General features: G+C 46.1%; 1 protein-coding gene across 12 annotated transcripts in view; it reads left to right on the forward strand.

Moving 5' to 3' along the window:
- Positions 1-26,939, forward strand: part of FRYL (FRY like transcription coactivator) — a 332,520-nt gene that overhangs the window by 97,196 nt on the left and 208,385 nt on the right. For 2 of the 12 annotated variants that reach the window (XM_077279792.1, XM_077279802.1), the window contains exon 1: positions 24,180-24,626. The exons of 8 other annotated variants lie outside the window; for them this stretch is intronic. In XM_077279792.1, the coding sequence (XP_077135907.1) occupies positions 24,551-24,626 (76 nt within the window). In that variant the 5' untranslated portion in view covers positions 24,180-24,550. Of the gene's footprint in view, positions 1-24,179; positions 24,627-24,700; positions 24,970-26,939 lie in introns of those variants that run through there. 2 more of the 12 variants (XM_077279791.1, XM_077279797.1) reach the window with 2 other exon arrangements.

Raw genomic sequence — 26,939 nt, forward strand, 5'->3', positions numbered from 1 at the left:
CAGGTCACATTTGTATTTGAAATGAGCATGTCAGCAGGTTTTTACATCAGAAAGTAGTGGTACTTTTGTTTGTAGAAATCAGATGTGCCAATCATGAGAAATGTAGTGTAGAAGCCACATGCAAATCAGGCTGGCAGTGCACTGGGGGCGTGTCCATGCACTTGGAAGAGGTGATCCATGTGCACAGGTGATTTTTATGGCGGTACTGTCCCCAACACAGCTATACCACTACATCCATGTGCAGAAGGAGGTTGCCCTTTAGTAACTCCTGCTACGACATTTGTCATTTTCCATCCACATAACAGATGAAAGTAGTTTGTCCTGTTTCTTTTATTTTGCCCATGTGAATAGACTCGTAGATTAATATTTGCTCTATAAAACGGGCAATAAGAAGATAGTGTGACGGCTGCCTGTCACTTTATGCCTGTATTATGGCTCTGTACACACGCGATTACCACGGTACCATCAGGAGCCTTGTACCAATTGGATCCCATCCTGTCCTTGGCTTGGATGCAGCCTAAGGCCTCATTCAGACCTCTGTGTGGCACTGGTAAAAACTGACCCCACTGACCAAACTGATGGTAAAAGCGGACCCCCTGACCAAACACTGGTAAAAACGGACCCCCTGACCAAACACTGATGGTAAAAACTGACTCTCTGACCAAACACTGATGGTAAAAACGGACCCCCTGACCAAACGCTGATGGTAAAAACTGACCCTCTGACCAAACACTGATGGTAAAAACTGACCCCCTGACCAAACACTGGTAAAAACGGACCCCCTGACCAAACACTGATGGTAAAAACTGACTCTCTGACCAAACACTGATGGTAAAAACGGACCCCCTGACCAAACGCTGATGGTAATAACTGACCCTCTGACCAAACACTGATGGTAAAAACTGACCCTCTGACCAAACACTGATGGTAAAAACGGACCCACTGACCAAACACTGATGGTAAAAACTGACCCTCTGACCAAACACTGATGGTAAAAACGGACCCCCTGACCAAACGCTGATGGTAAAAACGGACCCCCTGACCAAACGCTGATGGTAAAAACTGACTCCCTGACCAAACACTGATGGTAAAAACTGACCCTCTGACCAAACACTGATGGTAAAAATGGACGCCCTGACCAAACGCTGATGGTAAAAACGGACGCCCTGACCAAACGCTGATGGTAAAAACGGACCCCCTGACCAAATGCTGATGGTAAAAACGGACCCCCTGACCAAACGCTGATGGTAAAAACGGACGCCCTGACCAAACACTGATGGTAAAAACGGACCCTCTGACCAAACACTGATGACATGCTTACCTTACTTTAATATGGCTGGCTCAGGCCTTCCTTTCAGAGGCTAGGTTCATACTACGTTACCATCTAGTGAGCAGATCTGTTATTTAATGGACCCCGTTCACTATAATGGGGTCTGCTGGATTTCCGTTTTCTGTCTGTATTGTGTATCAGCAGCTAGACTGTCATCTTGGCCCTAAAACCAGTGGGGTCCATCATAGACGGTCCTCGCTCTGAGTCCTGCTGGCTTCCATCTGGTTAGCTTACATAGAAAGTGATCAGTGAAGATGGCTGATGAAGTGAGGAACTTTTGAAAGCAATACATGGGTTTTATATTGGTAAAAAAATAGAAGCATTTTCATATATTCTCTATTTTCTCCCACTGCTAATATGATCTGGCGTTGTACAGTATCAGCAGCTGGCTGAAATAAATCGACAGATCAGCGTGATGTGTATCGTCTAATGTATTCGGATGTGACCATTTTTCCCACCGCATAGACTTCTTCACTAAGTGCGTTGCTTCCTGTCTATCACCTTGATTGGTCTTGGCGACCCACATTTCCACCTGCAATGTCAGAAATATCTGCTGCTTCCTGCGTTACAAAAGCGGCTCAAAAATGGAAAATAAATGTATTTGCTGAAAAGCTGCATCCACAAAACGCTTGTTTACACTGTAGAAATCCATAGACGTAACGTCCTAATCCCATGCAATTTAGGAATGTGATGTGCACGTGAAAACTGGAAATGCAGCTGAGCAAAGCGAGCGAATCTAGCAAGAAATGAACCGGCTGATTACATAGATTCAGTTCTGGACCCGCAGATTTGTATCAGTGGCCATTCATTGCAGTGTGCGCATATCTGTCCTTCTGTCTGCCCATGGACTTCATGACCAGAAGTTTGAGGACACGACAAAAAACCCTTCTTGTGAGCATGTAGAAATCCCTCTGTAGTTACTAATGTTACCCAGTAAAGCCACTACCAGCCAGGCATGTCCTTTTCAGGGGCCACTTCAGATAAAACGTGGTATAACGTGGCGCTCACTTACATCACTGACTAATCTGGTTATACAAAGATGGGTCAAGTCCATTAGATGCTCTGTTCTGGCTCATGCAGATGGATCCTGACTAGGGGACCCCTCTGTGACTTCTGGTAGGGCATATAGACAGGGCTTGTCTTCATGAGACCTCCCCTTTATTATAAAATTGGTCCCAAATTGCTGTTTTAGAAGGATATGATATTTTGGAGCATTGCTGCTAGAATTGTTCAGTCCTGAGAGGGTCAGGTAGCCACGTATATGAGAGAGGCTGGTTCACACTAGCCTTTATGGTTATTCTCCAAACAAAAGGAGTTTGTTGGCAGGGCTGACGAGCAGCTGAGCCAAAGTTACAACTCCACTATTTTTCCACACTTCGACTCCTTCGTGATTAGTTATCACTGTATAATGACCAATGTTATTCCCAGACATTTGTAAGTTAAGGGTCTTGGTGCATCATGAAGATCTCTAGTATAAGGGACAAGAGAGCCAACAACTAGTTCTCTGTCACAACTAGAACACCTTGGTTATGTTTTTAAAGCACCACTCCAGCGTTTTTTTTTTATTTTACCACTGGAGTGGTGCCACTAATCTAATTTCCCTGCCCCTAGTATAATACTCACCAGCTGCCATCTTCATATGTTATTGGCACCACTCCGGTCTGACCTGCCGGATCACTTGAGTGTTTGCTGGGCCATCCAGAAGTTACTACTCAGTGTAAGTCTATGTGAGCCAGAACAAGGCCAGAACAAGGCTCTCATAGACTTACACTGAGAGCTTGTGACTGTTACCTCTGGTTTCCCGTCAATCAGAAGCTGCAGTCACAAGATGGCGGATCGGAACCAGAGTGGCATTGGGAACAGCTGAAGACAGTGGCTGGTGACTATAATACTAGGGCAGGGAACTTATATTAATGACACCACTCCAGCCAGTGATGGCGTCACCACCCGAGTCATGTCGGGGACACCGGCACTCTATGGAACCTGTGAGTCGGGGACACCTCCCACCCCTCATCGTGCTTTAAACTGTTTGAAATACTTGCCTCTCCCCAGAGGCGTAGCTAGGGTTTTGGTTCAGGGGGAGTGAATCTTCTGAGTGGTCCCCTAACCAGGTAACCTTGATTACAACTCGGTGACGCACCCGAATAGTGGAGGAGAACCTCAGCAGATGACAGCGATGTTACTGAAAATAATCTCTATATAAAGACCAACACTGATATTACCGCCATATGGTCAGTGGTAGATACCAGCCCTACAGAACATATAAGAGATCACAGTACAGTTACAGATAATGTCTTACCGCTGACGTCCTTTCTGATGGAATCGTTCACTTTTCCCATCTTGTCCATCTGGCCCAGACCGACATGACAGCTTCTTCCAGCAACGACTCACCTGCAGAGAATACAACAAAGACACGTTTCACGCCTCATATTCCAGCCCCATCACCATCTATTCCCAACCTGCACAAACTCCTCATCCTGCTGATATCCCAATACTGAGCCACTGCTGCCGTATGTGTCTCCATTACTGCACCTGCTACCCCAATACTGAGCTGCTGCTGCCGTATGTGTCCCTATTAGGCTAAGTTCACATTAGCGTTGTGCGACGCAGCGTCGGGCGCCGCTGCGTCGCCGCATGCGTCATGCGCCCCTATATTTAACATGGGGGCGCATGGACATGCGTTGTGATGCGTTTTTTGACACATGCGTTTTTTGCGGCGCACGCGTCAGGGCGCACAGGACGCAGCAAGTTGCATTTTTTTTGCGTCCAATTTCGGCCAAAAAGGACGCATGCGTCGCAAAACGCAGCGTTTTAGCGTGCGTTTTGCTGCGTTTTTGTTTGCGTTGTGCGTTGCGTCGCCGACGCTGCGGCGCACAACGCAAATGTGAACGTAACCTTACTGCCCCTGATACCTCAATACTGAGCCGCTGGCGTTGTATGTGTCCCTATTACTGCCCCTGATACCCCTATACTGAGCCACTGCTGCCGTATGTGTCCATATTACTCCACCTGATACCCCAATACTGAGCCGCTGCTGCCGTATGTGTCCCTATTACTGCACCTGCTGTGCGATTCTCTGTGCCCTCTGAATCCTAAAGCACCTCTCTATAATATAGTAATGCTGGCTGAAAGTGCCCTAGAAAACAGAGCCCACATTTTGCCCCCTAGAAAGTAATATTGCCCTGTGTGCACCTTTAATAGTCACAGTAATCAGAGTTCCCCTATAACAATAAGTGCCCACTTTACACATTTAATAATGTCCCAAGTCTCCCCCCGTACAGCTCCCCTATGCACAGTATGATGTTCTCTTATACACAGTATAATGCCCCCTCACTGTATAGTACCACCCACACAGTATACTGACCCCTTAGTAGCCTCCAAACTGTTTGATGGCTCCAGTACTGTATGATGGCCCCCTCACTGTAATCCCCACACTGTACGATGGCCCACTAGATGGCCTCCGTATAGTATAATGCACCAGATAGTCCTCAATATAGTATAATGCACTCCCCATAGGCAAACTATAGCATATGGCAGCACCCCATAGGCAGACCCTGTAGTATAAGGCAGCACCCCATAGGCAGACCCTGAAGTAAAAGGCAGCACCCCATAGGCAGACCCTGTAGTAAAAGGCAGCACCCCATAGGCAGACCCTGTAGTAAAAGGCAGCATCCCAAAGGCAGACCCTGTAGTAAAAGGCAGCATCCCAAAGGCAGACCCTGTAGTAAAAGGCAGCATCCCAAAGGCAGACCCTGTAGTAAAAGGCAGCATCCCAAAGGCAGACCCTGTAGTAAAAGGCAGCATCCCAAAGGCAGACCCTGTAGTAAAAGGCAGCACCCCATAGGCAGACCCTGTAGTAAAAGGCAGCACCCCATAGGCAGACCCTGTAGTAAAAGGCAGCACCCCATAGGCAGACCCTGTAGTAAAAGGCAGCACCCCATAGGCAGACCCTGTAGTATAAGGCAGCCCCCATAAAAAAAACAATAAATACCTCTCTTCCTCCTTGTTCCAGGGGTGCTCCGAGCTCCCGCTCATCTACTGACAGCGGGTGCCGGGTGGTGACGTCACCGCGCCCACTGTCAGTGTCAGTGTCGGGGACGTCCCGGGCGCTCGCACCCTGTGCCCCCCCCGGTAGCTACGCTACTGCCTCTCCCTGTTCCTCCCAGATCCTCTCTCTTCCGCATCTTCTGACTCTGACGTCTCAAGGCATTTTAGGCCATGATGACGTCACTACAGTGCTCCCTCTGCGCTGAGCAGTGCCTAATCAGAAGACCGTGAAGAGACCAGGGCTGCAGCCACCAAGGAACGTGGAGAGGTGAGCGTTTATTTTTTTTATGTATGAAGCAATATATGGGGCCCATTCTGTATGGAGGAATATGAAGTGTCCATAATACTACATGGAGCAATATATGGGGCCTGTAATACTGTATTGAGGACTGTGTGGTGCCCATAATACTGTATGGAGGACTGTACTTTTCGATCTAAAATGATAAGTGTATTGTGCGCTGTGAGGATTTGCCAGATTCTGAGCTATTGTAGAATTTACAATAGATATCACTCATGTAATAAGTGAAATCTTTAGCATTGTACTATACCTATATTTCTCTACCGTATCGTAGCATCATGAATCTTATGGAGTGATGGGAGCGTCTTCTCTTTAAATATAGAGCAGTACATCTGTGAACTCGTGATACCATCTAAGAAATGTAGCTCCTAACACCAGCAGCACTCATGCAGCACCACATAAGGACACTGTCACCACCATGTTTCACTGTAGGCACCATGCATTTAGAAAAATTGGATTTAGAAAAATGCCTGGTGCCTTCAGTGAATCATGGTGGTTGGTGTGTCCTTATGTGGGGCTGCATGAGTGCTGCTCATGTTGGAAGCTTAATTTTATTGATGATATCATGAATTGAAAGAGTAGGCTACCATCAGTTTGTGCCTTTTGGTAGTCGTGCAGTTTTCCAACACAACAGTAATCCAAATCACATCTGTTGCATTCCTGAAGAGAAGGGTGAAAGTGATTTTGGCCTCGAAGTCTTGATGCAGAGTTTACAGCTCACGAGTTGCTGACATAGGATGATCCGATTGCAGAATGCATGGGATAAAAGAAGATTTTCTTTATGATGTTTACATGTACGCGTTTCAGGGTCAATATGACTCCTTCATCAGGGCTTATTATGTAGTTTTCCTGTAGTTTTATAGACACTGACCTTGTATAGATGTGTGCAGGCTCTGAATGGTAGAGCGCAGTAATAAGACTTATAGCAGTATATAGGGCCCGCCGTCCTGTAAGCTTTCTGTATAGTGACCTTGGATGATGGCATGCTCCATAGGACTCCTTATTATACATGTATCGCTGCTTGTAGGTTTGCTTCAGAGGCCTATTACATGGCTTATATTAGTGAATTGATGAATTATCTGCTGGTTACATATGGCCCATTATGGGCAGCTGTCTATGATGAGTTTGGCGCTGGGACTGGTGAAAATGTTTTACGACATAATTTTTATAATTGTCATTCCTTTTTTTGTAGTGTTACATAAAGTTAATTTTTTACACATGGGGACATAGTTGCGCCCTTGTAAAACTTTTTACAAGAGCAGTGTGGCCTTGGTGGTCATATTTATTTGCTGCCTTTTTTTTAAAATAACTTACCATCATAGTAAAAGACTGAAAAATAAAAATTCCGTACAAAAGTGGAATAGGATTTTTTGCTTATTCCTGTATAGTTTTCTTGATTACAAAAAGTTACATTATTACTTCAAAATATGTTGTTCTTGTATAAGTGGATATTCCTACACTGTAGTGGGTGTAACTAGTATACCCCAAAAATGACTTAGGACAGCAAGCTTTGGTCCGTGGCAGGGTTTGTTAGTCGTCCAGTCTTCAGGGACACTTTGGAATATAGCAGAAGGATGAAGGATGCAGAATCAGATGTCATCATACAACTTACGCAGATATTTTCCATTTTTTTTCCATTTTCCAGTAAACTGAATAGACTTAAATTGCAGTCTGCGAGAATTACAGGAACCGTTCCTAATAAACTGTGACCTAATTATTCCGCCGTTAACAAGCATTTACCATGGTCTTTGATTGAGTACCAGTGATTACAAAGGTAATTTTCCATCCTCCAGGAATCTTTAGCCCCTGGGTATACTGGATTATATGCTGAACACCTGGTTTATTCCTTACTTTAATTTAGGTTGTATAACACTGAGGAGTTCTTTCTTGTTTCCTGGACTTGTACCAACTTACATCCTAAATTCGTTTTTTTGTTTACTTGTCATGACCTGTAATGAAGAAGTCGTCCCGTTTTGATATTTGAAGTGACTTCTTACAGCCTGTGACATCATAAGGTGGTGTTAAATAGAGAAGAAAATATCGCCTGTCTTAGAAGACCTGACATTTTTCCTTAGATGCCTGTTGTAGTAAATTATAGTATTTCCCATGAAATATTAATTGCAGAACATCTTTTTGTACAATTCTGCCTTGTGCTGTTCCTCCTAGAAATGTATGAATATATTGGACGATGTCATTTGGGGGGACCCAACGCAGTATTAGAGTGCAGAGACGGCGCCCCCAGAGATGGTAACAAAAGATGATCCACAATTGTCATTAAGAATAGATTTAAAAAAATCATTCATATTTTAGGCGAACAATAAATCTGAGATGCTGAGTGTAGCCTGCACCCTTGGTCCTTTGCTCTTCTGTGCACTCTACCCCTGTGCAGAGCAGGCAGTGTCTCTGTACTGTGACGCCAGAGCTTAGATGTGTGAAATGTCCATTCAGCTGCTCTCCCTCCCCTCTCACAGCATGCACAGCACACATTCCTATGAGGGAAGAGGCCATAATCCACGACCTCACTTTCCTTCCAATTTCTTGCCAATTTCTTTCAAATCTGATTTTGTCGCTTTGCGTTAATAACTCTGGAATGTTTCTACATATCCCAGTTATTCTGACTCTATAAATGAATTAAAACAAAATACTCTGGCTACTTTCACACATCAGGTTTTTACCGTCAGGCACAATCCGGCGAGTTTTGAAAAAAACGGATCCCTTTTTTTTTTTTTTTTTTTCCTCTGGATCCCTTTTTTTCTCATAGAGTTGTATTAGCGCCATCCCCAGGTTATAAAAAAAAAGTGGATCCGTTGCATCAGGTTTTCCACTATTTGCAACGGATCCGTTTTTTCAACAATTAGCCGGATCCTGCCTTAGGCCGGGATCACACATACGTGAGATACGGCCGAGTCTCGCAGGTGAAATCCCTCCTCTGGTGCCGGCACTCCAGAGCGGAGCGTGTAGCTCCATGTGTTGCTGTGCGGCTGCACGCTCCGCTCCGGAGTGCCGGCGCCAGAGGAGGGATTTCACCTGCGAGACTCGGCCGTATCTCGCGTATGTGTGATCCTGGCTTTATGGTGAAAAACTGATGCGTGAAAGTAGCCTTAGAGAACTAAAATAGGAGCAAAAACTGGTCACTTTTGACTAGATGAGAGGTCCTCTTTAAGGGGTAAACCTGAAACACAAGGAGGATGATTCTTCAATGCTGGTGTAAGGGAAAAGTGGAGTCGTTGCCTGCAGCAAGCATTTAGGTTACATCCCAACAGTTTCTCCAAGGCCCTTGAAATCCTTCGACTAATTCATTGCTACTTCTCCTATGCACTTGGTTTATTGAATCTCCTTAGTGTTATCAATATGTTTTTGTTACTTTTGGCTTTTATTCGGATTCAGAAATTCTGAGTTTCTGGTCCCCTAGGGATGGCACATCGTAGTTAGCTGGAATACTTTTTTTTCTCCATACGGTATGTTCTTGCTCTCGAGACTCCCTGTGTTCTGCTGGCTCTCTGGGAACAAGACCTTGGCTGAATCATCCTGTCTGCCAGCGTTTTTTATATTACTTTTTAAGTAACGCAATGGAAAAGAACAGATGGAGGCAAGCACCAACATAGGAAGTGTGAGAATTAAGGTACAAAGGCAGTCGCCGGGGAGATGTATAGACGGATACCAGCTTAACATATGCCAAGCAGCGGGCTTATTAGGAGGTGATTACTTACCCTATAGTGGCAGCACAGTTGTGCACTGCATTAAATAATGCATGTATTGTACAAGAAATGGCTGTGTGCCTCGTTTACTGAGGATCATCTCAGATTTGCACAAATAAATCATTAAGGGCATCTGTCAGTAGGATCAACCCTCCTAATTCATCTATATGGGTAATCAGGTTGTAGAAATTTGACTAAAATGGGTTATTTTTGATCCTGTGTGGTATTCTAGAGAAATCCCCATTTTCTTAATATGTAAATGAGCTGTTAAGACCTATGGGCAGAACATAGATCTCCCTGAGAATCTGCCTCCAGAGCTTGTTTTAAATGATAGGAGGTCCAGTTGGATGAATACGTGGGTGGGCTGCGCTGCTGGAGCAAATCAGTTCTTCAGAAATGATGATGAGGAAAGGCTTGTTATTCACAATGTGCGTTTCAACGCCGCGTCGGTGTCTTTTTCAAGTGAAAAACACAAATGTCATTTGGCTTTTTCCTCTTGAAAAAGACGCTGGTATGGCGTTGAAATGCGGTGTGGATAAAAAGCCTTTTCCTTGTCAGTTCTGTAGAATTGATTTATTCCAGCAGCACAGCCCACCTGCACGTTCATCCAACTGGATCCAATATCCCCTGGAGGATTAGCAGCAGCTATCTTGTCTTCAGGCCTCCAGAGGAGTTGTGCCTGTCACAACTCAATCAGGTGAGAAAAAACAGCAGTCTCCTACTCTCCCTCTATAGAGTATCAACCTAAAAAGTTTCCAACTTTTAGATTTGCACATGTGGATGAGAAGAGCAGACTGTCAGTCATTACATGTCTCACACTGGTAACTCTCCTTTTCATTTATAATACTCTCTGGAGGCAGATTCTCAGGGGATCTATGTCCAGCTTATAGATCTTAACAGCTCATTCACATATTAAGAAAAATTGTTTTATCTGGAATAAAACATCAGCTCACAGATATCTAGGTATTTTATAAAGCTTTCTATGACCTGCATGTTGATATAGACAGCTTTGGAGGGTTGATCCTACTAACAGTTTCCCTTTTTAGCTTCTTTTCTATTGTAAGTAAATAAGCTGTGCTGTTTTTTTTTTTTTTTTGCAAATCATCAATCGGAAACTTTTTCGGTTCTCATGAACCTTTCTGCTTCCAATATCCGATATTTTGTCAGTGTTTTTTAATTTTTTTAAAAAAATTATGTAATATATATGATCACATAAATCCTTACAGAACCCAGAATCCCATATTTAAGCCTCAGCTTTTGGTTTGCCTCTTTTTCCCCAATGGCAAGAATAGCCTTGCAGACAATAATAATAATAATGATAATACGGTAATAATAATGTTTATATAGAGCCAATATATTCTGCAGCATAATGATATTCTTGCCATCAAAAAATGTGAACAGCACCTTGGATAACTCCATTTTATATGACCTATGGGACATATGAACAAGAATACCATGATCATGGGTATCTCTTGAAGGACGCGTATTGATATAAATTGTCATGTTCAACCGGATTTACCAATACCAGAATCCATAATGAATATTCCTTTAAATATTAGCTGGGATTTCCAGCATCAAGGATGGGTTTGGCTCTTCTAACGTGTCAGTGTGATTTGTGATGATCTGAAGGAGACAATCCTCAAAAGTTCCTTCAAATTAGTTTTGACTGCTAGAGACCACATGAATATCTTGTGTTCTGTTTCAATCTTCTGTATCGTCAGTGGTGAGTTCTCGGTTCCTGTGGTTGTATCAGTCCATCTGGTCTCTGATCTTCTTCTTTCATGTCCACAACAATATAGCTTCTGTCAAGTCTTTGACGTAATTTAAGGAGGCTTGGTTTAGTCAAGGATCTACTAGTCCTGTACCATCCCCCGGTATTCTCCCAAAATTTTTTTGACATTTGCCTGGTGACCTTGCTCTGTAGACAGCTTATTACATGGCCTATATTGTGAATGTGTCTTTGATCTTTGCTAAGCATGGAAATGTTTTACCCGTGACACGTACTGTGTGATGGGGTCTGAATTCTTTGGCTCCTGCTGCCTGGCACTGGGAGCTTTGTTGAGTACATAGGAACGCATACCCTGTCCCATTGCCGTACTAATGTCTGACTCAGCCAGAACAATCTGTTTTCCCAGCATACCCCCAGGGTTTCCTCAGGTTACCTCTGAACATCTAGGATCTCCTCAATAAGCCATCATGACAGCCGAGCTCCTTCTTGGCCGGTACTGATGGTCAGCAGCAGTGTGCCCATGTTCCTAAAAATGCATTGCTCATCCTTTGTTTGTGGAGAACATCAGTGTCTCCTTCAAGTCATTAATCTGTTTAATTAAAAAGTTTGGTTTTTTTCCACGTTTCCGGTTTATTAAGGCTTCATGTATAAGTTTACTACTATTACAGAGCCTGAATTTATAAAGTTGAACAGGTTTTTTTTTTGTGAAGTCTAAAAGCTTTTCTTATTTTTTCTTTTATATGCCAAAACCTAGAGGATTAGGTGTTAAAAGTAGGAGAAGCCATTTGTCCTCCATAGGAGATGGTGCCAAGTATACTATTACTGTTTGCTAATACCTATTCTAAACTAATCCTCTGTCTAATTTTATACAAAAGCCTATCACATTAAATAAATACACATATTCTGGCATACAAGCCGTAGTCTAAGTGGCTGCGTATCTACACTGGACTATGCTTGTGGGCCAAAGGAAGTGCTTGAGGGATGGTGGAGGCTGCACCAATGCCCCTGCCAATATGGCCAGTCCCTGACTATGGAGTATTTGGCATGGGGTGGTGTTGGCAGAAGCGTCGCCTCAGTGATTAAGGATTGTTGGGTACACAGACGACATTACAAAAAAAAAGTAAACTCTTTTGGTCCCACTATTTTTTTTTTTGTGTGGCCTTGTTTCTAACTTGAATAATGGTGGATATACACATAAATGACAGCTGATGGTCAAGCCCTCAGTCTGCCATCAGCTAACTCTCTTGCCTCTTCCATGCACATGACCGTTCCTCTGTTTTAAAAAAGAGCAGAGAAAGCCCGTGCCAAATGATTCTGGCAGCAACCTTTCTCATGGACAACAAAGGGGATCGGTGTTAAAATTCAATGTGCCGAACCCTCATCTCCACCCGACCTCATCTGTCAGGATGCCCCCTCCATACATTAGACTGGTGTCTGACCCTGTAATATTTGTAGAAAAGCCGTGGAGACACCATCACGTGTTTCTCAACGCAAGCAATGAATAGCCAGGTCTTTCACCGGGAAGGAACAACCACGAGAAGGGCTGCATCCAATAAGGAAAACCACCTATACCAAAACATGGTATAGGTATCATGGGGGCAGTGTTCTGGATCACTGCATTGAGAAACACGTGATGGTGTCTCCGCGGTGTTGGATGTTTTGATCTCCCCAAGGTCATTCATCCTTATGTTTATAGTCTTTTCACTAGGCACTGCTCCTAATAGCCAGTTTCCTACTCCACACTGATGAGGGGCAAATACCCCGAAACAGCTGTCTGTGGATGGATACCATGTTTTGGTATAGGTGGTTTTCTTTATTGGATGCTGCCCTTCCCGTAGTTGTTCCTTCCCGGTGACAGGCCTGGCTATTCATTGCTTGCGTTGAGAAACACGTGATGGTGTCTCCACGGCTTTTCTACATGCATTTGCATATTTCCCTTTAGGGATGGGGGCAGTGTTCTGGATCACTGCGTTGAGAAACACGTGATGGTGTCTCCGCGGTGTTGGATGTTTTGATCTCGAGGTCATTCATCCTTATGTTTATTGACCCTGTAATATTAGCAGGATCTGCCTTCTACCCTCTGCGTATGGCGGTCTTTAAGCAATCCTAAGATCAGATCTGTTTTAATTTTGATTGTGGTAATGATTAGTGGCCATTGACACTTGACTGTGTTTGATAGCCAGTGACTACATGCTAGCCTTCCTTGGCTGTGAACTTTCAAAATCTCTTGAACCTTGTTATTGACCTGTGAGACATAGTTTTTCTCAGTGAGTTGACGTTTTGAGTGTAATACTCCCTGCTTTAGTCAAGTCATTGGAGGTTTTGGTTCTCCCTGATTGTGACATGTTTCAGAGGTCATGAACCCCAATGTGAAATCTGCAAAACAGCTACCAGCCATCATGGGTCTTTAATATTGGCCTTATCATATGAGCCAATGGGAGCTTTTGTGCCCCCCTAGGCTCCAGGGTCTGAGTACCACACACACCATTTGCTTCCACTGGAAATGTTTGAGCAATAGTCTGAGAACCTGTTGACACATGATTGAGGTCTTCCAATTCTAATCTTTCTGCAAATTTCAACACTTTTTTTTTTTATTAACGAAAAAACCCCAGAACCCTGAAAACATCGAAGTTACTGCAGGTCTAAAAGTGGCCATTTGCATCTATTAGATAGTGGATGTCATGGCGCAGAAAAGGATCCGCTATCAATGAAAGCCATAACTTCAGCCTCAACAAAACCATATTGGACATTAAATAGCTTTGACCTTCTGAAACTAGATTGCCCCTTTTTTTTGTAGTGTGACGAACGGTAATAAACAGATTATTTACATCCGCATGTAAGGGCCAAGTGGAGAGCGGGTTTTAGGAAGATCCCAATATTGTCAGTGCGCCCACTCTATACTGTCCGTGCCTCCCAATCTTTAAATAGCGTTTTCTGGCTGCTGTTATTCTTTCATACACTTGACAATGTGAGGAATTTTGTTCTTGGCAGAGGCTTTCAGGCATGAAATCGTGCTTCTTACCACGTGGTATTATCCTCAGTAACATTATGTTACAGACCAGGTTGGCAGATGATACGAAATGTCAGCTGCGAGGGAGCCGGCCGTGGGATGACGCTCTGCTGTCTGCGTTACACCAGCAAAATATTTGCCTTTTTCTAGGGGCAGAGGCTGCAGTTTAGTCTTCAGGGTCTTTTCAGGAAATGGCCTATATCAATAAAGAGGCGCTCAGGGATTAATGCGTCTGGGGCCTGGGAGCTGAAAGCAACTTCATAAAGTGCTCAGTTTCCTATTTGTCTAAAAATGTGACCAAATGTCATCTCCGGACATGCATGAAGCAATGTGAAATTCTGGATTCAAAGAGGAGGTTTAACGCATATTAAATAATGCTGGGCACCCAATCAGAAATTTGATGTATGCTTTTTAGACTAAGATTCGACCAATCACAACTTTGTCCCTGCTGTAAATTTTTTATCTGTGCTGTCTTGGGAGGGCTGGACTGGCCATCTGGCTATTCTGGCAAATTCCAGATGGGCTGGTCCAGTCGTGGGCTGCATTGTCTGCTATGCTGTTAACCATATCAGTGTCATCAGGGTACAGTTGAAACAGAGAATCAGTTGGAGAAACAACATGGCCCCATGTGCTTACAAATGCCAGGGCTGAATTTCACTCCCAGTCCGCCCCTGCATCTTGCTATAAAGCATAATCTGAACATGTGCATATACTGGAGGTAGGGCCAATCTATCGCACATCCTACTCCATCGGCCATGACCCTAGTCTGTGGCCTCTTCTCAGAAGAGGGTATACCGCATCTTACCTGCCAACGTCATATCTGCGTCACCCCACAAGGATGATGTCACACCAAGCCGGCTAATCACAAGAAAGTCCTAGATGCCAGCAGATGAGGGCAGTACTCCTTCTCGCATGCAGCGACCACAGACCACTGATGGATAGGGACGTGTGAACTGATTGACACCAGCTCTAGCATATTCCCTCATGGGTTAATGGCCCCAGTCGGGTTTTTGTGAAATTAAAATTGACTGATTGTTATTTCTAACTTCACTTTGTGGATGGAATTGAACATTTTTGTTACCCTTTTTGTAAATGGCGTGTTCCCTTTTTGAGAAGAGCACTGTATGAACTGTTCTGCTCCCGCTAATAATGCTTTGTAAGATAATCAGAGCGTTACGTGCTTGTCCGCTGGTATTGCATTAACCATCATTCACGGTTAAGTGGTAATTATACTCATTTGTATAGTGTGCTATGGAACATATTGGACGCTGGTATGAAAACGTTCAGAATGGATGTTCTTGGATGAGACGTACATTATTCAAGGCTACCGGAGACCTATATGAATACCCCCAGTATGCAGTGCACTTTCCGGGCACTGACGTCTTCTACGTATTGCTGAGTGTTTCTCATTTACAGCATTTCTGAGGTTTTAAAAGATTTGCAGCCTCCATTAGGGTCTCGTCGATTCCCTGTGGATGATGAGGACATGGCTTCTCTCTTGATGGAGCCTCTCCGTGTCGGATGTTGGAGATCTTAAGGGATTTTAGATTGGATTTTTCAGCCACGTTGATGTTGATCCGTCTTGTGTGTTCAACTGGATTAACAGAGCAGAACGGTCACAAGACCCAAAGATCTACATGGTTTACATATAAATTGTATTAGACATTTGTAACATCAATCAAACAATGCTCTACAGGAGGCCTCCGTGGCACCCAAGGTCTTACGTTTTATTAGCAAACTTATTATTTTTACATTTGCCCTTTGGCGTTTATTTGACGTCTGTTAAGTTTTCTACCACCTCGCCCAATTCATAAATGACTTAATTATCATTCCAGCAGTGTGCTTCGTAAGGCACACCTTTCCTGCCTGTATAGGAAACGTCAAAATGGCAAAAATCCTCATCTGCACCATAAAATTACTTGTGTTTATCACATTTCATTAAAATAGATATTTCGATATGTTTTTATGCCGTTGTTGACATTGGTGGAGGACATTTTAGCTGATAGGCTGCTTACAGGAGGGTTTTCACGTTGTTAAAGTGCAATTTGGGAAATTGTCATTGTGGACAGTTGTAAGTGGGGAGTGACGCAAAGCCTAGCATGTAATAGGGTGGGAATCGGAAGTACAGCTGCAGCTCACAAAATTAGAATATCATCAAAAAGTTAATTTATTTCAGTTCTTCAATACAAAAAGTGAAACTCTTATATTATATAGAGTCATTACAGGGTGATCTATTTCAAGTGTTTATTTCTGTTAATGTTGATGATTATGGCTCACAGCCAATGAAAACCCAAAAGTCATTATCTCAGTAAATTAGAATACTTGATAACACCAGCTTGAAAAATGATTGTAATATCCGAAATGTTGTCCTACTTAAATGTATGTTCAGTAAATGCACACAATACTTGGTCAGGGCTCTTTTTGCATCAATTACTGCATCAATGCGGCATGGCTTGGAGGCGATCAGCCTGTGGCACTGCTGAGGTGTTATGGAAGCCCAGGTTGCTTTGATAGCAGCCTTCAGCTCGTCTGCATTGTTGGGCCTGCTGTTTCTCATCTCCCTCTTGACAGTACCCCATAAATAATAATAAATCTTTGTTTATATAGCGCTAACATATTCCGCAGCGCTTTACAGTTTGCACACATTATCATCGCTGTCCCCGTTGGGGCTCACAATCTAGGTTCCCTATCAGTTTGTCTTTGGAATGTGGGAGGAAACCGGAGTACCCAGAGGAAACCCACGCAAACACGGAGAGAACATACAAACTCTTTGCAGATGTTGTCCTTGGTGGGGTTTGAACCCAGGACTCCCGCGCTGCAAGGCTGCTGTGCTAACCACTGCGCCACCGTGCTGCCCCTTAGATTCTCTATGGGGGTCACGGTCAGGAGAGTTTTCTGCCAATCAAGCCGAGTGATACTGTTGTTTGTAAACCAGGTATTGGTACTTTTGGCAGAGTGGACAGGTGCCAAGTCCTGCCGGAGAATGAAATGTCCATCTCCAATAAGCTTGTCAGCAGAGGGAAGCATGAAGTGCTCTAAAATTTCCTAGTAGATGGTTGTGCTGACTTTGCTATTGATAAAACACAGTGGACCTACACTAGCAGATGACATGGCTCCCCAAACCATCACTGACTGTGGAAACTTCACACAAGACCTTGGAAATCAAGGTCCCAGAGTCTGGAGGAAGAGTGGAGAGGCCACAATCCAAGCTGCTTGAGGTCTAGTGCATTTACTGAACATACATTTCCATAGGCCAACATTTCGGATTTTAGAATCACTTTTTTCAAGGTGGTGTTATAAAATATTCTAATTCACTGAGATAATAACTTTTGGGTTTTTATTGGCTGTAAGGCATAATCATCAACATTAACAGAAATAAACACTTGAAATAGATCACCCTGTAATGACTCTATATAATGAGTTTCACTTTTTGTATTGAGGAACTAAAATAAATTAACTTTTTGATGATATTCTAATTTTTTGAGATGCACCTGTATATAAAGTAGTAAAATAAGAAACTTTTGTTGCCCTGAGTTACATTTCCCACGAATGTGTCATAAGAGCTCAGGAGTGAGGCATTTCCTTTCTGTAGCCCCCAGTTGTTATACATAATGTGTCTGCGGCTTCCTGGCTACTTCTCAGGACGGCTGCGCCTGACAGTAACTGGAGAGAAAAGTTTATTGTTCCTTTCTGCCCTTCAGCATGGTGTATGGTCATAGGAGAACACGGATCCATGTAGCACAGGACGGTTGGCGCACAGCAGCTGCTAATGAAGCGGCAGCATCATGGTGTTCTGCTCGACCCCCTGAAATCATCCGAACACGTCTGAGCATTCATCCAATCGCTGCTCTAATGGTTAAGAATGTGCGATTCGTGCTGTGCGTGCAGAAGACGCGCCGGATGGCTTGTAATAAGTGAGAGATACGCGTTTACTATTCATATCAAGGCTCGTATTCAGTATTGTGTAATGAGAGAAGATTCCAGATCCGGTCCGTCTATTCATGCTGGCCAAGTGGTCCAGCATATCAGAGAGAACCTGGTTCTGGCCAGGGACCATAGGGGATAGGCGTGATTAGTCTGGTGCCGCCCGCAGCGGCTTCTCCCAACATGGCTCTAGTTGTTGGGTCTCTCCCATGTGTGTACATGGGGACAGACCTGTCAATCAGGTAGCGTGGTGCAGGGAGAGGCTGGCCGGGCCAGTCTCATCTCTTTATTCTCAGATCTTTAAGCTATGCATTGCAGAGAATAACATACCTGGCTGTAGTCGTATGGTAAAGGCTGTAGTCGTATGGTAAAGACTATACAATATTTCGTGACTGAGGCCGGCCAAATGTCAAGGATTTTTTGTGACTGTTTTCAGACCGACAATACTATAAATGAAAACTATAATTCAGATCTAGCTCTGCCATGATCAGTGACCTGCTCTGGACTTCCAGAAATTGATGGAATGACTATCTTTCACCCGCCATGAACAACTTTTCAATTGCAGCATGTGACTACAACCAGAAAATAAATTCAACACACCAGATCAACGTTTACAGACAGATACATGCCATTGTTCGTGGCACAAAATTGGTACACCTTTGTTCTCTATGAGAAAGCCACCGACTGACATGTTGACTGGTGGTTTATCTTTGGGAGAACACTGCTATCCGCAATCGGACATGTGCGATCGACATGTCCCCAACCATGAGTTGACCGGCGTCCCATAATACCTATATTGTGACGAGGGAGGAAACCATGCAGCACATTATCCCTCCTATAAATCATGGGCTGTAGGATTCTAGCGGCTGGCATAGGATTACTGCATTTATTTTTGTTGTGCTGACGATGTTTGAAGATTCGCATCTCAGTGTAACTTGTAGATATTGATGTAAGATGTTTTGAGAGTATGAATGCAATGGAAAATTAAATAAGTTGTCCCTTAATAATCAATTTCATATTTTATAATGAGCACATGTAAGACATGATGGGTTGCTCATGGTGACCGCTCCAGGTTTGCTTCGCACAGCTTTCGTTCACTCCTCGGTTTGTTCCTCCTTTGTGTGGTCTTTGCTGTTGGATCTGAAGGCTCAGCGCCTGCACCTTATGTAATGGGCTCCGGACAATATCTCTTCTGAATGACAAGCCGCCTTATATAAGGAAATGGTTATATTCTTAAATACGATGCGTTTGCAAGGGTTGCAGAGAGCGACTGTTATCACACGTCTCCATTTGCTGATTTTGGCATAAATGTCATTTTCCCTAGTCAGGGATGGTGACATAACCGGTCAATTACTTCCTGTCACATGGACGCCAGTACATGATGTATTGTTAGATTCCAGGCATTGTCACTGTTCACTATGGAGGACGATAGAAGGGCAAATACCAGCGCTAAGATTTACCCAGCTCGTATGGCTGTAGTTGGACATGGTGACTATCTGTGGTTTCCGTAGGGTAACGTCTATTCTGTTGTCGCAGGTTGGATAGAGCGGATCTGGATCCAGTGTCTGATTCATCCTGCCAGTGGTTCGGCTCAGGTGTCAGGGGTCAGGCTCCTGCTAGGCTGAGACTAGATGGGGGGCAAGATTTGTCACATTAGGACTTCACATCTCATGATCTCCGGCAGTGCCGCATTACCACCTGCCATAGTCACAAATGTTTCCAAATAAACTGGATTTTCTGTAGCTAGAGACTCCTTTCTCATGGACTATTGTAGCAGTTTGACTATTTTATAGCAAAATCCGAGCTCGATTGCACGACACCAAGCCACAGACAGGTTGCACAGATATTTTTGTTGCTGCATGACTTTTCTTAGAATTGCTGTTGTGCAACAAATATTGTCATGTAGCCTTAAAGGGAATCTGTCAGAATGATCAGTAGCCCTCCTAACCAGTCTATATGGGCATGCGGGTCATAGGAAGCTGAATAATGTGGTACCTGAATATCTGAGAGGTCTTATTCCAGAGAAATCCATGTTAATGAGCTATTAGGATCTATAGGCCGGACATAGATCCCCCCGAGAATCTGCCTCCAGAGACTATTGTGAATGAAAGGCGGCGTTACCAGTGTGAGACATGTAATGACTGACACTTATGATCACACTCATAACTGATCTTTGTCTCTTTACAGACCAATCTACAGCTGCAGTTGTGTTATAATGTTGTCAGCTCAGCTGTACTGCCCCTCACCCCACACTGGCTGTGTGAGATGATCGCTAAAGAAGTGTAAGTTGTGGTCAGAAGACAACAGAAGAGGAGAGCTGCAGCTTCAGATGTGTTTGTAATGAGACAACGCTCAGCTCTGCTGTACTGTCACTTGTAATCACACACCGCTCTGCAGTGAGATCAGACTGTCAGTCATTATATGTCTCACACTGGTAACGCTGGAGATCTATGTCCGACTCATATAGATCTTAACAGCTCATTTACATATTAAGACAAACCTGGATTTCTCTGGAATAAGACATTAGATTGCAGTTACCCCGGTTTCATTTTATTCAACTTCCTATGACCTACATGCCCATTATGAAGGCTTAGGAAGATTGATCCTACTGAGAGGTCCCCTCTTAAAAAGGTTGTCATTTAATTACATTTTTTGTTCATTATTTTTTAATCTGTTGTTTTCCACCGCTGCCTCTGGTTTTTGTACTTGCATCACGTGAGCGATGCAGCCAAACATTGGGCTTGGCAGTAAAGGTGATGTAGACTTCTGAGCCCACAGATAGGCCGCTGCTGTCACGTCTTGGCAAAGTGACTTCAACATTGCAGCCAAATCCGGCATCAGCAGAGTGCTGGAGATGGGGGTGTACAGGTGTACATGGTATTTTTGTGCACAGGAAACAGACATTTTTTTATTTTTTTTTAATAAAGGCGGACAACACCTTTAAGGATACTTTGAGAGTGCAGTCTATTGTTCCCTGAAAGCAGCCATTGCTGCTTGGAGGAAAGTTGAATGTGGTGATCTTCAGTAGTATTGGTCAGAAGTGTCTGTCCCTATGATCACTCCTTCCGTATATTAGGACCTCATACACGTGTTCTGATGACCTCTGCGGCCCATAAATCGCTCACATCCTCTGTCTCTGGGCTTGCAGCTTTATAATGTATTGCTCTACATATATTGTGGAACTACAAGTATCTGCATAGACTTCTCATCATTAACCATATCAAACCGGTTTGTTTTTTTCAAATAGCAAAGCGAACAGAACAAATGAAGAAAAGACCAAGTAAGTTACGTGTGACAATTTCTGGTGCTTCATTCATCGCCAAGGTGGTCTCCATCAGACTCTGTGCACTGATCTGCAGTGATCTCACAGACATCCCTATGACCGCTGCAGCCAATCACTAATCTGAGATTCAAGCTGTCACAAACCTGCCAAGCCCAGTGATTGGCTGATGTGGTCACATGGACGTGCGTGATGTTAATGCTGGAAGGAGGTAAACAAGGACCAACGGAGACCACTGACGTGACAGCAGTGCAGCCACCGACATATTTATCACCTTCCATATTGTTGCCTTTTTTATGCTGGACAATCATTTAAGCGAGACCTTCCACTTAATTTTTTTTTTTTTAAATATATTTAAAGGTATATTTCCATCTCCAAGATCCTATCCCAATAGATAGCAGCTATAATAATAATATTAGCAAATCGCTCCAATTAGAAATGTATAATATTAGCAAATAGCTCCAATTAGAAATGTAGTCTAGTTCTTCTGATTCGCTATGTTGATTACCCCATGTGCATTGCATTGCAGTAGTTTAGGTATCCATAGTTACGACAAATGTCACTCTTTGAACGGTTGTAACCATGGATACCTAAGCTACTATAATGCCTTGTACATGGGGGTAAGCAACATAGTTAATCAGAAGAACTATACCACATTTCAAATTGGAGCGATTTGCTAATATTATTACCCCTACTACATGTTGGGATAGGCTGTTGGAGATGGGAATACCTATTTAAACTGAATACCTTCTCCAATGGCTGCTGCTCTACTAATTGTGAAAGTTTTTTGTTTTTTCTTTTCCCCTCCATTCCAGAGGTAAAGATACAAACTTTCTCTTCTGCCATGTGGGCGTATACCACAGAACGTCTCTGTGGGTGTTGTTGTGTGTTGTCTTGTCAGCATCACACAGAATAGGAGTCCAGTGGGTGGTTCTACTTAGTGATTGACAGCTTTCTCTGTATGCACAGTCCTACAGGAACCGCCCCCTGGACTCATACATATTTAACACCAGGGATTTCAGTGAGTAAAATGCAACTTTTACTGACATTTTTCCCACGCTCCTCTGCTCTACAACATCCGACTGCAGATAGATAACATTTACCACATGACCGGTTCCCTTTGTGAGTAGATCAACTGTAGAGATAAGAAAAGTATTTCCTGACAGAGCAGTGGTGGGTTTGGGGGTCCTCTGTCCTGGGGGGCTCCCTGTTTTGTCGGGTGAGGGCCCCCTGTCCTGAGGGGCAGCAGTGGGGGGTTCAGCTTTCTGTCCTGTGGGGCAACCTTTGGTCAATGGTGGGGGCTCTCTGTTCAGTGGAGCAGCGGTTGGGATCTGTCTTGTGAGGTAACGGTCGATTTGGGGGAGGGCTCTCTGCCCTGTGGGGCAGCGGTGGGGGCTCTGTCTTATGGGTCAGCGGTTGGGGGAGGACTCTGTCCTGTGAGGCAGCGGTCGGTCGAGGGGGGCTCTCTGTCCTGTGAGCCAGCGGCTGGGGGGGGGACTCTGTCCTGTGAGGCAGCAGTAGGGGGGACTCTGTCCTGTGAGGCAGCGGCTGGGGGGGATCTCTGTCCTGTGAGGCAGCGGCTGGGGGGGATCTCTGTCCTGTGAGGCAGCGGCTGGGGGGGATCTCTGTCCTGTGAGGCAGCGGCTGGGGGGGATCTCTGTCCTGTGAGGCAGCAGTTGGGGGGGACTCTGTCCTGTGAGGCAGCGGTTGGGGGGGACTCTGTCCTGTGAGGCAGCGGCTGGGGGGGGGCTCTCTGTCCTGTGAGGCAGCAGTAGGGGGGTACTCTGTCTTGTGAGGCAGCGGCTGGGGGGGGACTCTGTCCTGTGGGGCAGCGGCTGGGGGGGGGCTCTCTGTCCTGTGAGGCAGCAGTAGGGGGGACTCTGTCCTGTGAGGCAGCGGCTGGGGGGGACTCTGTCCTGTGGGGCAGCAGCTGGGGGGGGGGACTCTGTCCTGTGAGGCAGCGGTAGGGGGGACTCTGTCCTGTGAGGCAGCGGCTGGGGGGGGGACTCTGTCCTGTGGGGCAGCGGCTGGGGGGGGGGACTCTGTCCTGTGAGGCAGCGGTAGGGGGGTCTGTCCTGTGGGGCAGTGGTCCAGAAGGAGGTGAGGGCTCTGTTCGGTGGGGCAGTGGTCGGTCGAGGGCTCTATCCTTTTGGAGGGCGGTGGGGGCTCTCTGTCCTGTGAGGCAGCAGTAGGGGGGACTCTGTCCTGTGAGGCAGCGGCTGGGGGGGACTCTGTCCTGTGGGGCAGCGGCTGGGGGGGGGGACTCTGTCCTGTGAGGCAGCGGTAGGGGGGACTCTGTCCTGTGAGGCAGCGGCTGGGGGGGGACTCTGTCCTGTGGGGCAGCGGCTGGGGGGGGGGGACTCTGTCCTGTGAGGCAGCGGTAGGGGGGTCTGTCCTGTGGGGCAGTGGTCCAGAAGGAGGTGAGGGCTCTGTTCGGTGGGGCAGTGGTCGGTCGAGGGCTCTATCCTTTTGGAGGGCGGTGGGGGCTCTCTGTCCTGTCGGGGGGGGTTCTCTGTCCTGTATGGGGGCTCTTTCTCCTGTCGGGGGGCGGTGGGGGGCTCTCTGTCCTGTCGGGGAGAGGGCGGTGGGGGCGGGGCTCTGTCCTGTCGGGGGGCGGTGGGGGGCTTTGTCCTGTCGGGGGGCGGCGCTGTCCTGTCGTGGGGCAGTGGGGGGCTCTGTCGGGGGGGGGGCTCTCTTTCCTGTCGTGGGGCTGGTGGGTGGCTCTTTCTCCTGTCGGGGGGCGGTGGGGGGCTCTCTGTCCTGTCGGGGGGGCTCTCTGTCCTGTCGGGGGGCGTCTTCCTTGTGCCCTCACATTAGTCTGTGGCGGAGCAGCTGATCGCTAGTGCAGCCCCGCGTCCGTGACGTCCCCCTCCCTGGAGGACACAGGCCTCGGTCAGTGGCGGGTGTGGAGGGAGCACGAGTGTGAGGCGGCAGTTGGGGGGAGACACATGAGCTCCTCACATTCTGCAGGAGCCGCGGACGGTGCCGGGACAGCGGCTGTTCTCTCCCCGCCTGCAGGGCCATGCCGGCCGCCGGGTGACATCACGTCCTTGACATCATCCCGGCACAAAACTTGAGTGTTCCCCCGACCTGCCGCCTCGTCGGTCCCTGCCCTGCACCGCTTCTCCCGTCTCCGTGCGTCACTGACACTGCGTGTAATGAAGCCGCAGCACCGGAGCTGACAGGCGGCGGACCACCACCCCCAGCTGCGGCGGAGAGCGGACCCCCGGAGACATGATGCTGAGCCTCCAGGACTCCGTGTTCTTCGAGATCAGTATAAAGTCTCTGCTGAAGTCATGGAGCAGCAGCTGTGAGTACAGGTCACCTTCTCCGCCATCAGCCCGGGGGCAAAGCTGCCTGAGTGCTGTGCAGGAGGCGAGGGGTTAATGCTCCGTGCTGGCAGCGTTCTACCGGGCGCTCTGCCTACTGTAGTCATGCGGGAGCCGCACTGGTGACGGAAGGGTTAATGGCGGGTATTGTGTGCGGTATTCCTGGCTGTGTCGGATACGTGCCTGTATGAGAGATCTGCCATTAGTAATTACCGGCCCTATCAGTATGGCACCTGCATGCTCTGTAGCGATGGTCACACTGCCATGACGCCATGTCATCTCTGAGAAGCGGACCCTGATGGAGCCCCCCAGCTGTATGGGAAGGTGGGTGCACGCTCAGTCTTTTTGCTGCTCTCAAAAACTTGGAGTTTCCACTCCAAACCCCCAGCAGAAAGACAGTGTGACATCATACCACAAAATAACAAAAAAAAACCCAAAAACTCTACAAAAAGCATGTTCTGAAGTAATTTTTGCTTGCCCAATTTTTTTTTTGACAGTCTTAAGGTACCTTCACACGAAACGACATCGCTAGCGATCCGTGACGTTGCAGCGTCCTCGCTAGCGATATCGTTTCGTTTGACACGCAGCAGCGATCAGAATCCTGCTGTGATGTCGCTGGTCGCTGAATAAAGTCCAGAACTTTATTTGGTCGTCCGATTGCCATGTATCGTTGTGTTTGAAAGCAAAAGCAACGATACCAGCGATGTTTTACACTGGTAACCAGGGTAAACATCGGGTAACTAAGCGCAGGGCCGCGCTTAGTAACCCGATGTTTACCCTGGTTACCAGCGTAAAAGTAAAAAAAACAAACAGTACATACTCACATGCGTCCTCCAGCGTCTGCTTCATCACACTGACTGAGCTCCGGTCCCTAAAGTGAAAGTGAAAGCACAGCGGTGACGTCACCGCTGTGCTGTTAGGGCCGGAGCTCAGTCAGTGCAGGAAGCAGAGGCTGGGAGACGCGCAGGTGAGTATGTACTGTTTGTTTTTTTTTACTTTTACGCTGGTAACCAGGGTAAACATCGGGTCACTAAGCGCGGCCCTGCGCTTAGTAACCCGATGTTTACCCTGGTTACCCGGGGACCTCGGCATCGTTGGTCGCTGGAGAGCGGTCTGTGTGACAGCTCTCCAGCGACCAAACAGCGACGCTGCAGCGATCGGCATCGTTGTCGCTATCGCTGCAGCGTCGCTTCGTGTGAAGGTACCTTTAGAAATCGTCCGGCGAACCTATCGTAATCCCCCCACAATAACAGGAGAGCAGGGGGTCCATGATGGGGTTGCCCCCCAGTCAGAGTCCGATGTCATGGCCACAATATTGTATGGCAGCGGTGCCCACCCAACAGTTTTCCAAAGTACCGTACATGACTTGTCAAAATGACGATGTGTGTGCAGGAGATTTCTGAAGCCTCATAGGCTTTGCTGGCGCTGTCAAACACAGCTGAAAACTGGCATAAAATGCAGCAAAAAACGATGTGTGAACTGTGAGACTTTCCTCTGATTGTTCCTCTCCTGGTTGTGGCTTCCACATACTGAGGTAGATACTGACCGTGTGACCGTGGCCTGACTATGAGGTCCGGAGAGGCTCCTGTGATGGAGCGCAGTGAGCGCGGACATTGCCTTGGGATGATATTTTGGTCTTCTAGAAGAAGGTGATGAAGGACGCAGGGGATGGTGATGGTCTGGCTATGTAGGGGCTGATGTGGTCGCAGGGATCCCTGTGGGGTAACGCGCCCCCTTTCCTACAATCCCTATGACCATGTACAAGTTGGCCAGGACAGTCCGTTTTGACCATTTGAGCCAACCATCAGATTCCAGATAAATAATCGATCGCTGTAGAGGTGGCCTGATAGCCGTAGCGGCTTGTGTATGGCCTAGTCGGGGTCTGTTCTGTATCCCCTTAGAATATTGGGATGTATGAGGTGCGATGTATAAAGGGTAAAGCCCCTCCGTTTGCATCTGATAAGTGATGAAGTGCTGCACGATGTATGAATGTGATCTGTATTGTGATTATCGCCGCAGATCCGGGGGGAAACTTGAAGTCAGCTGAATTTCATGGCAGCGAGTCCGCCTCCACAACACAAAAAGTGATGTCTGCCAGCTTTACCGGCGTGCTTAGCCAACAATATGGGTGCTGTGCTGGGCAGCGCGAGATTGCAGTGCAGCGCTTTGTCTTTCACAAATAACAATGAGGTGACATTCACGTGTCCTGTACACAGGATGCGGCACCAGTACTTTTTAGTTTTGGAAGGTTGTTTACCTCATTATGAGATCACTAATGCAGATACATAGACTCA

Source organism: Ranitomeya variabilis, chromosome 1 (assembly GCF_051348905.1).
Source record: "Ranitomeya variabilis isolate aRanVar5 chromosome 1, aRanVar5.hap1, whole genome shotgun sequence".
Classification (NCBI taxonomy): Eukaryota; Metazoa; Chordata; class Amphibia; order Anura; family Dendrobatidae; genus Ranitomeya; species Ranitomeya variabilis.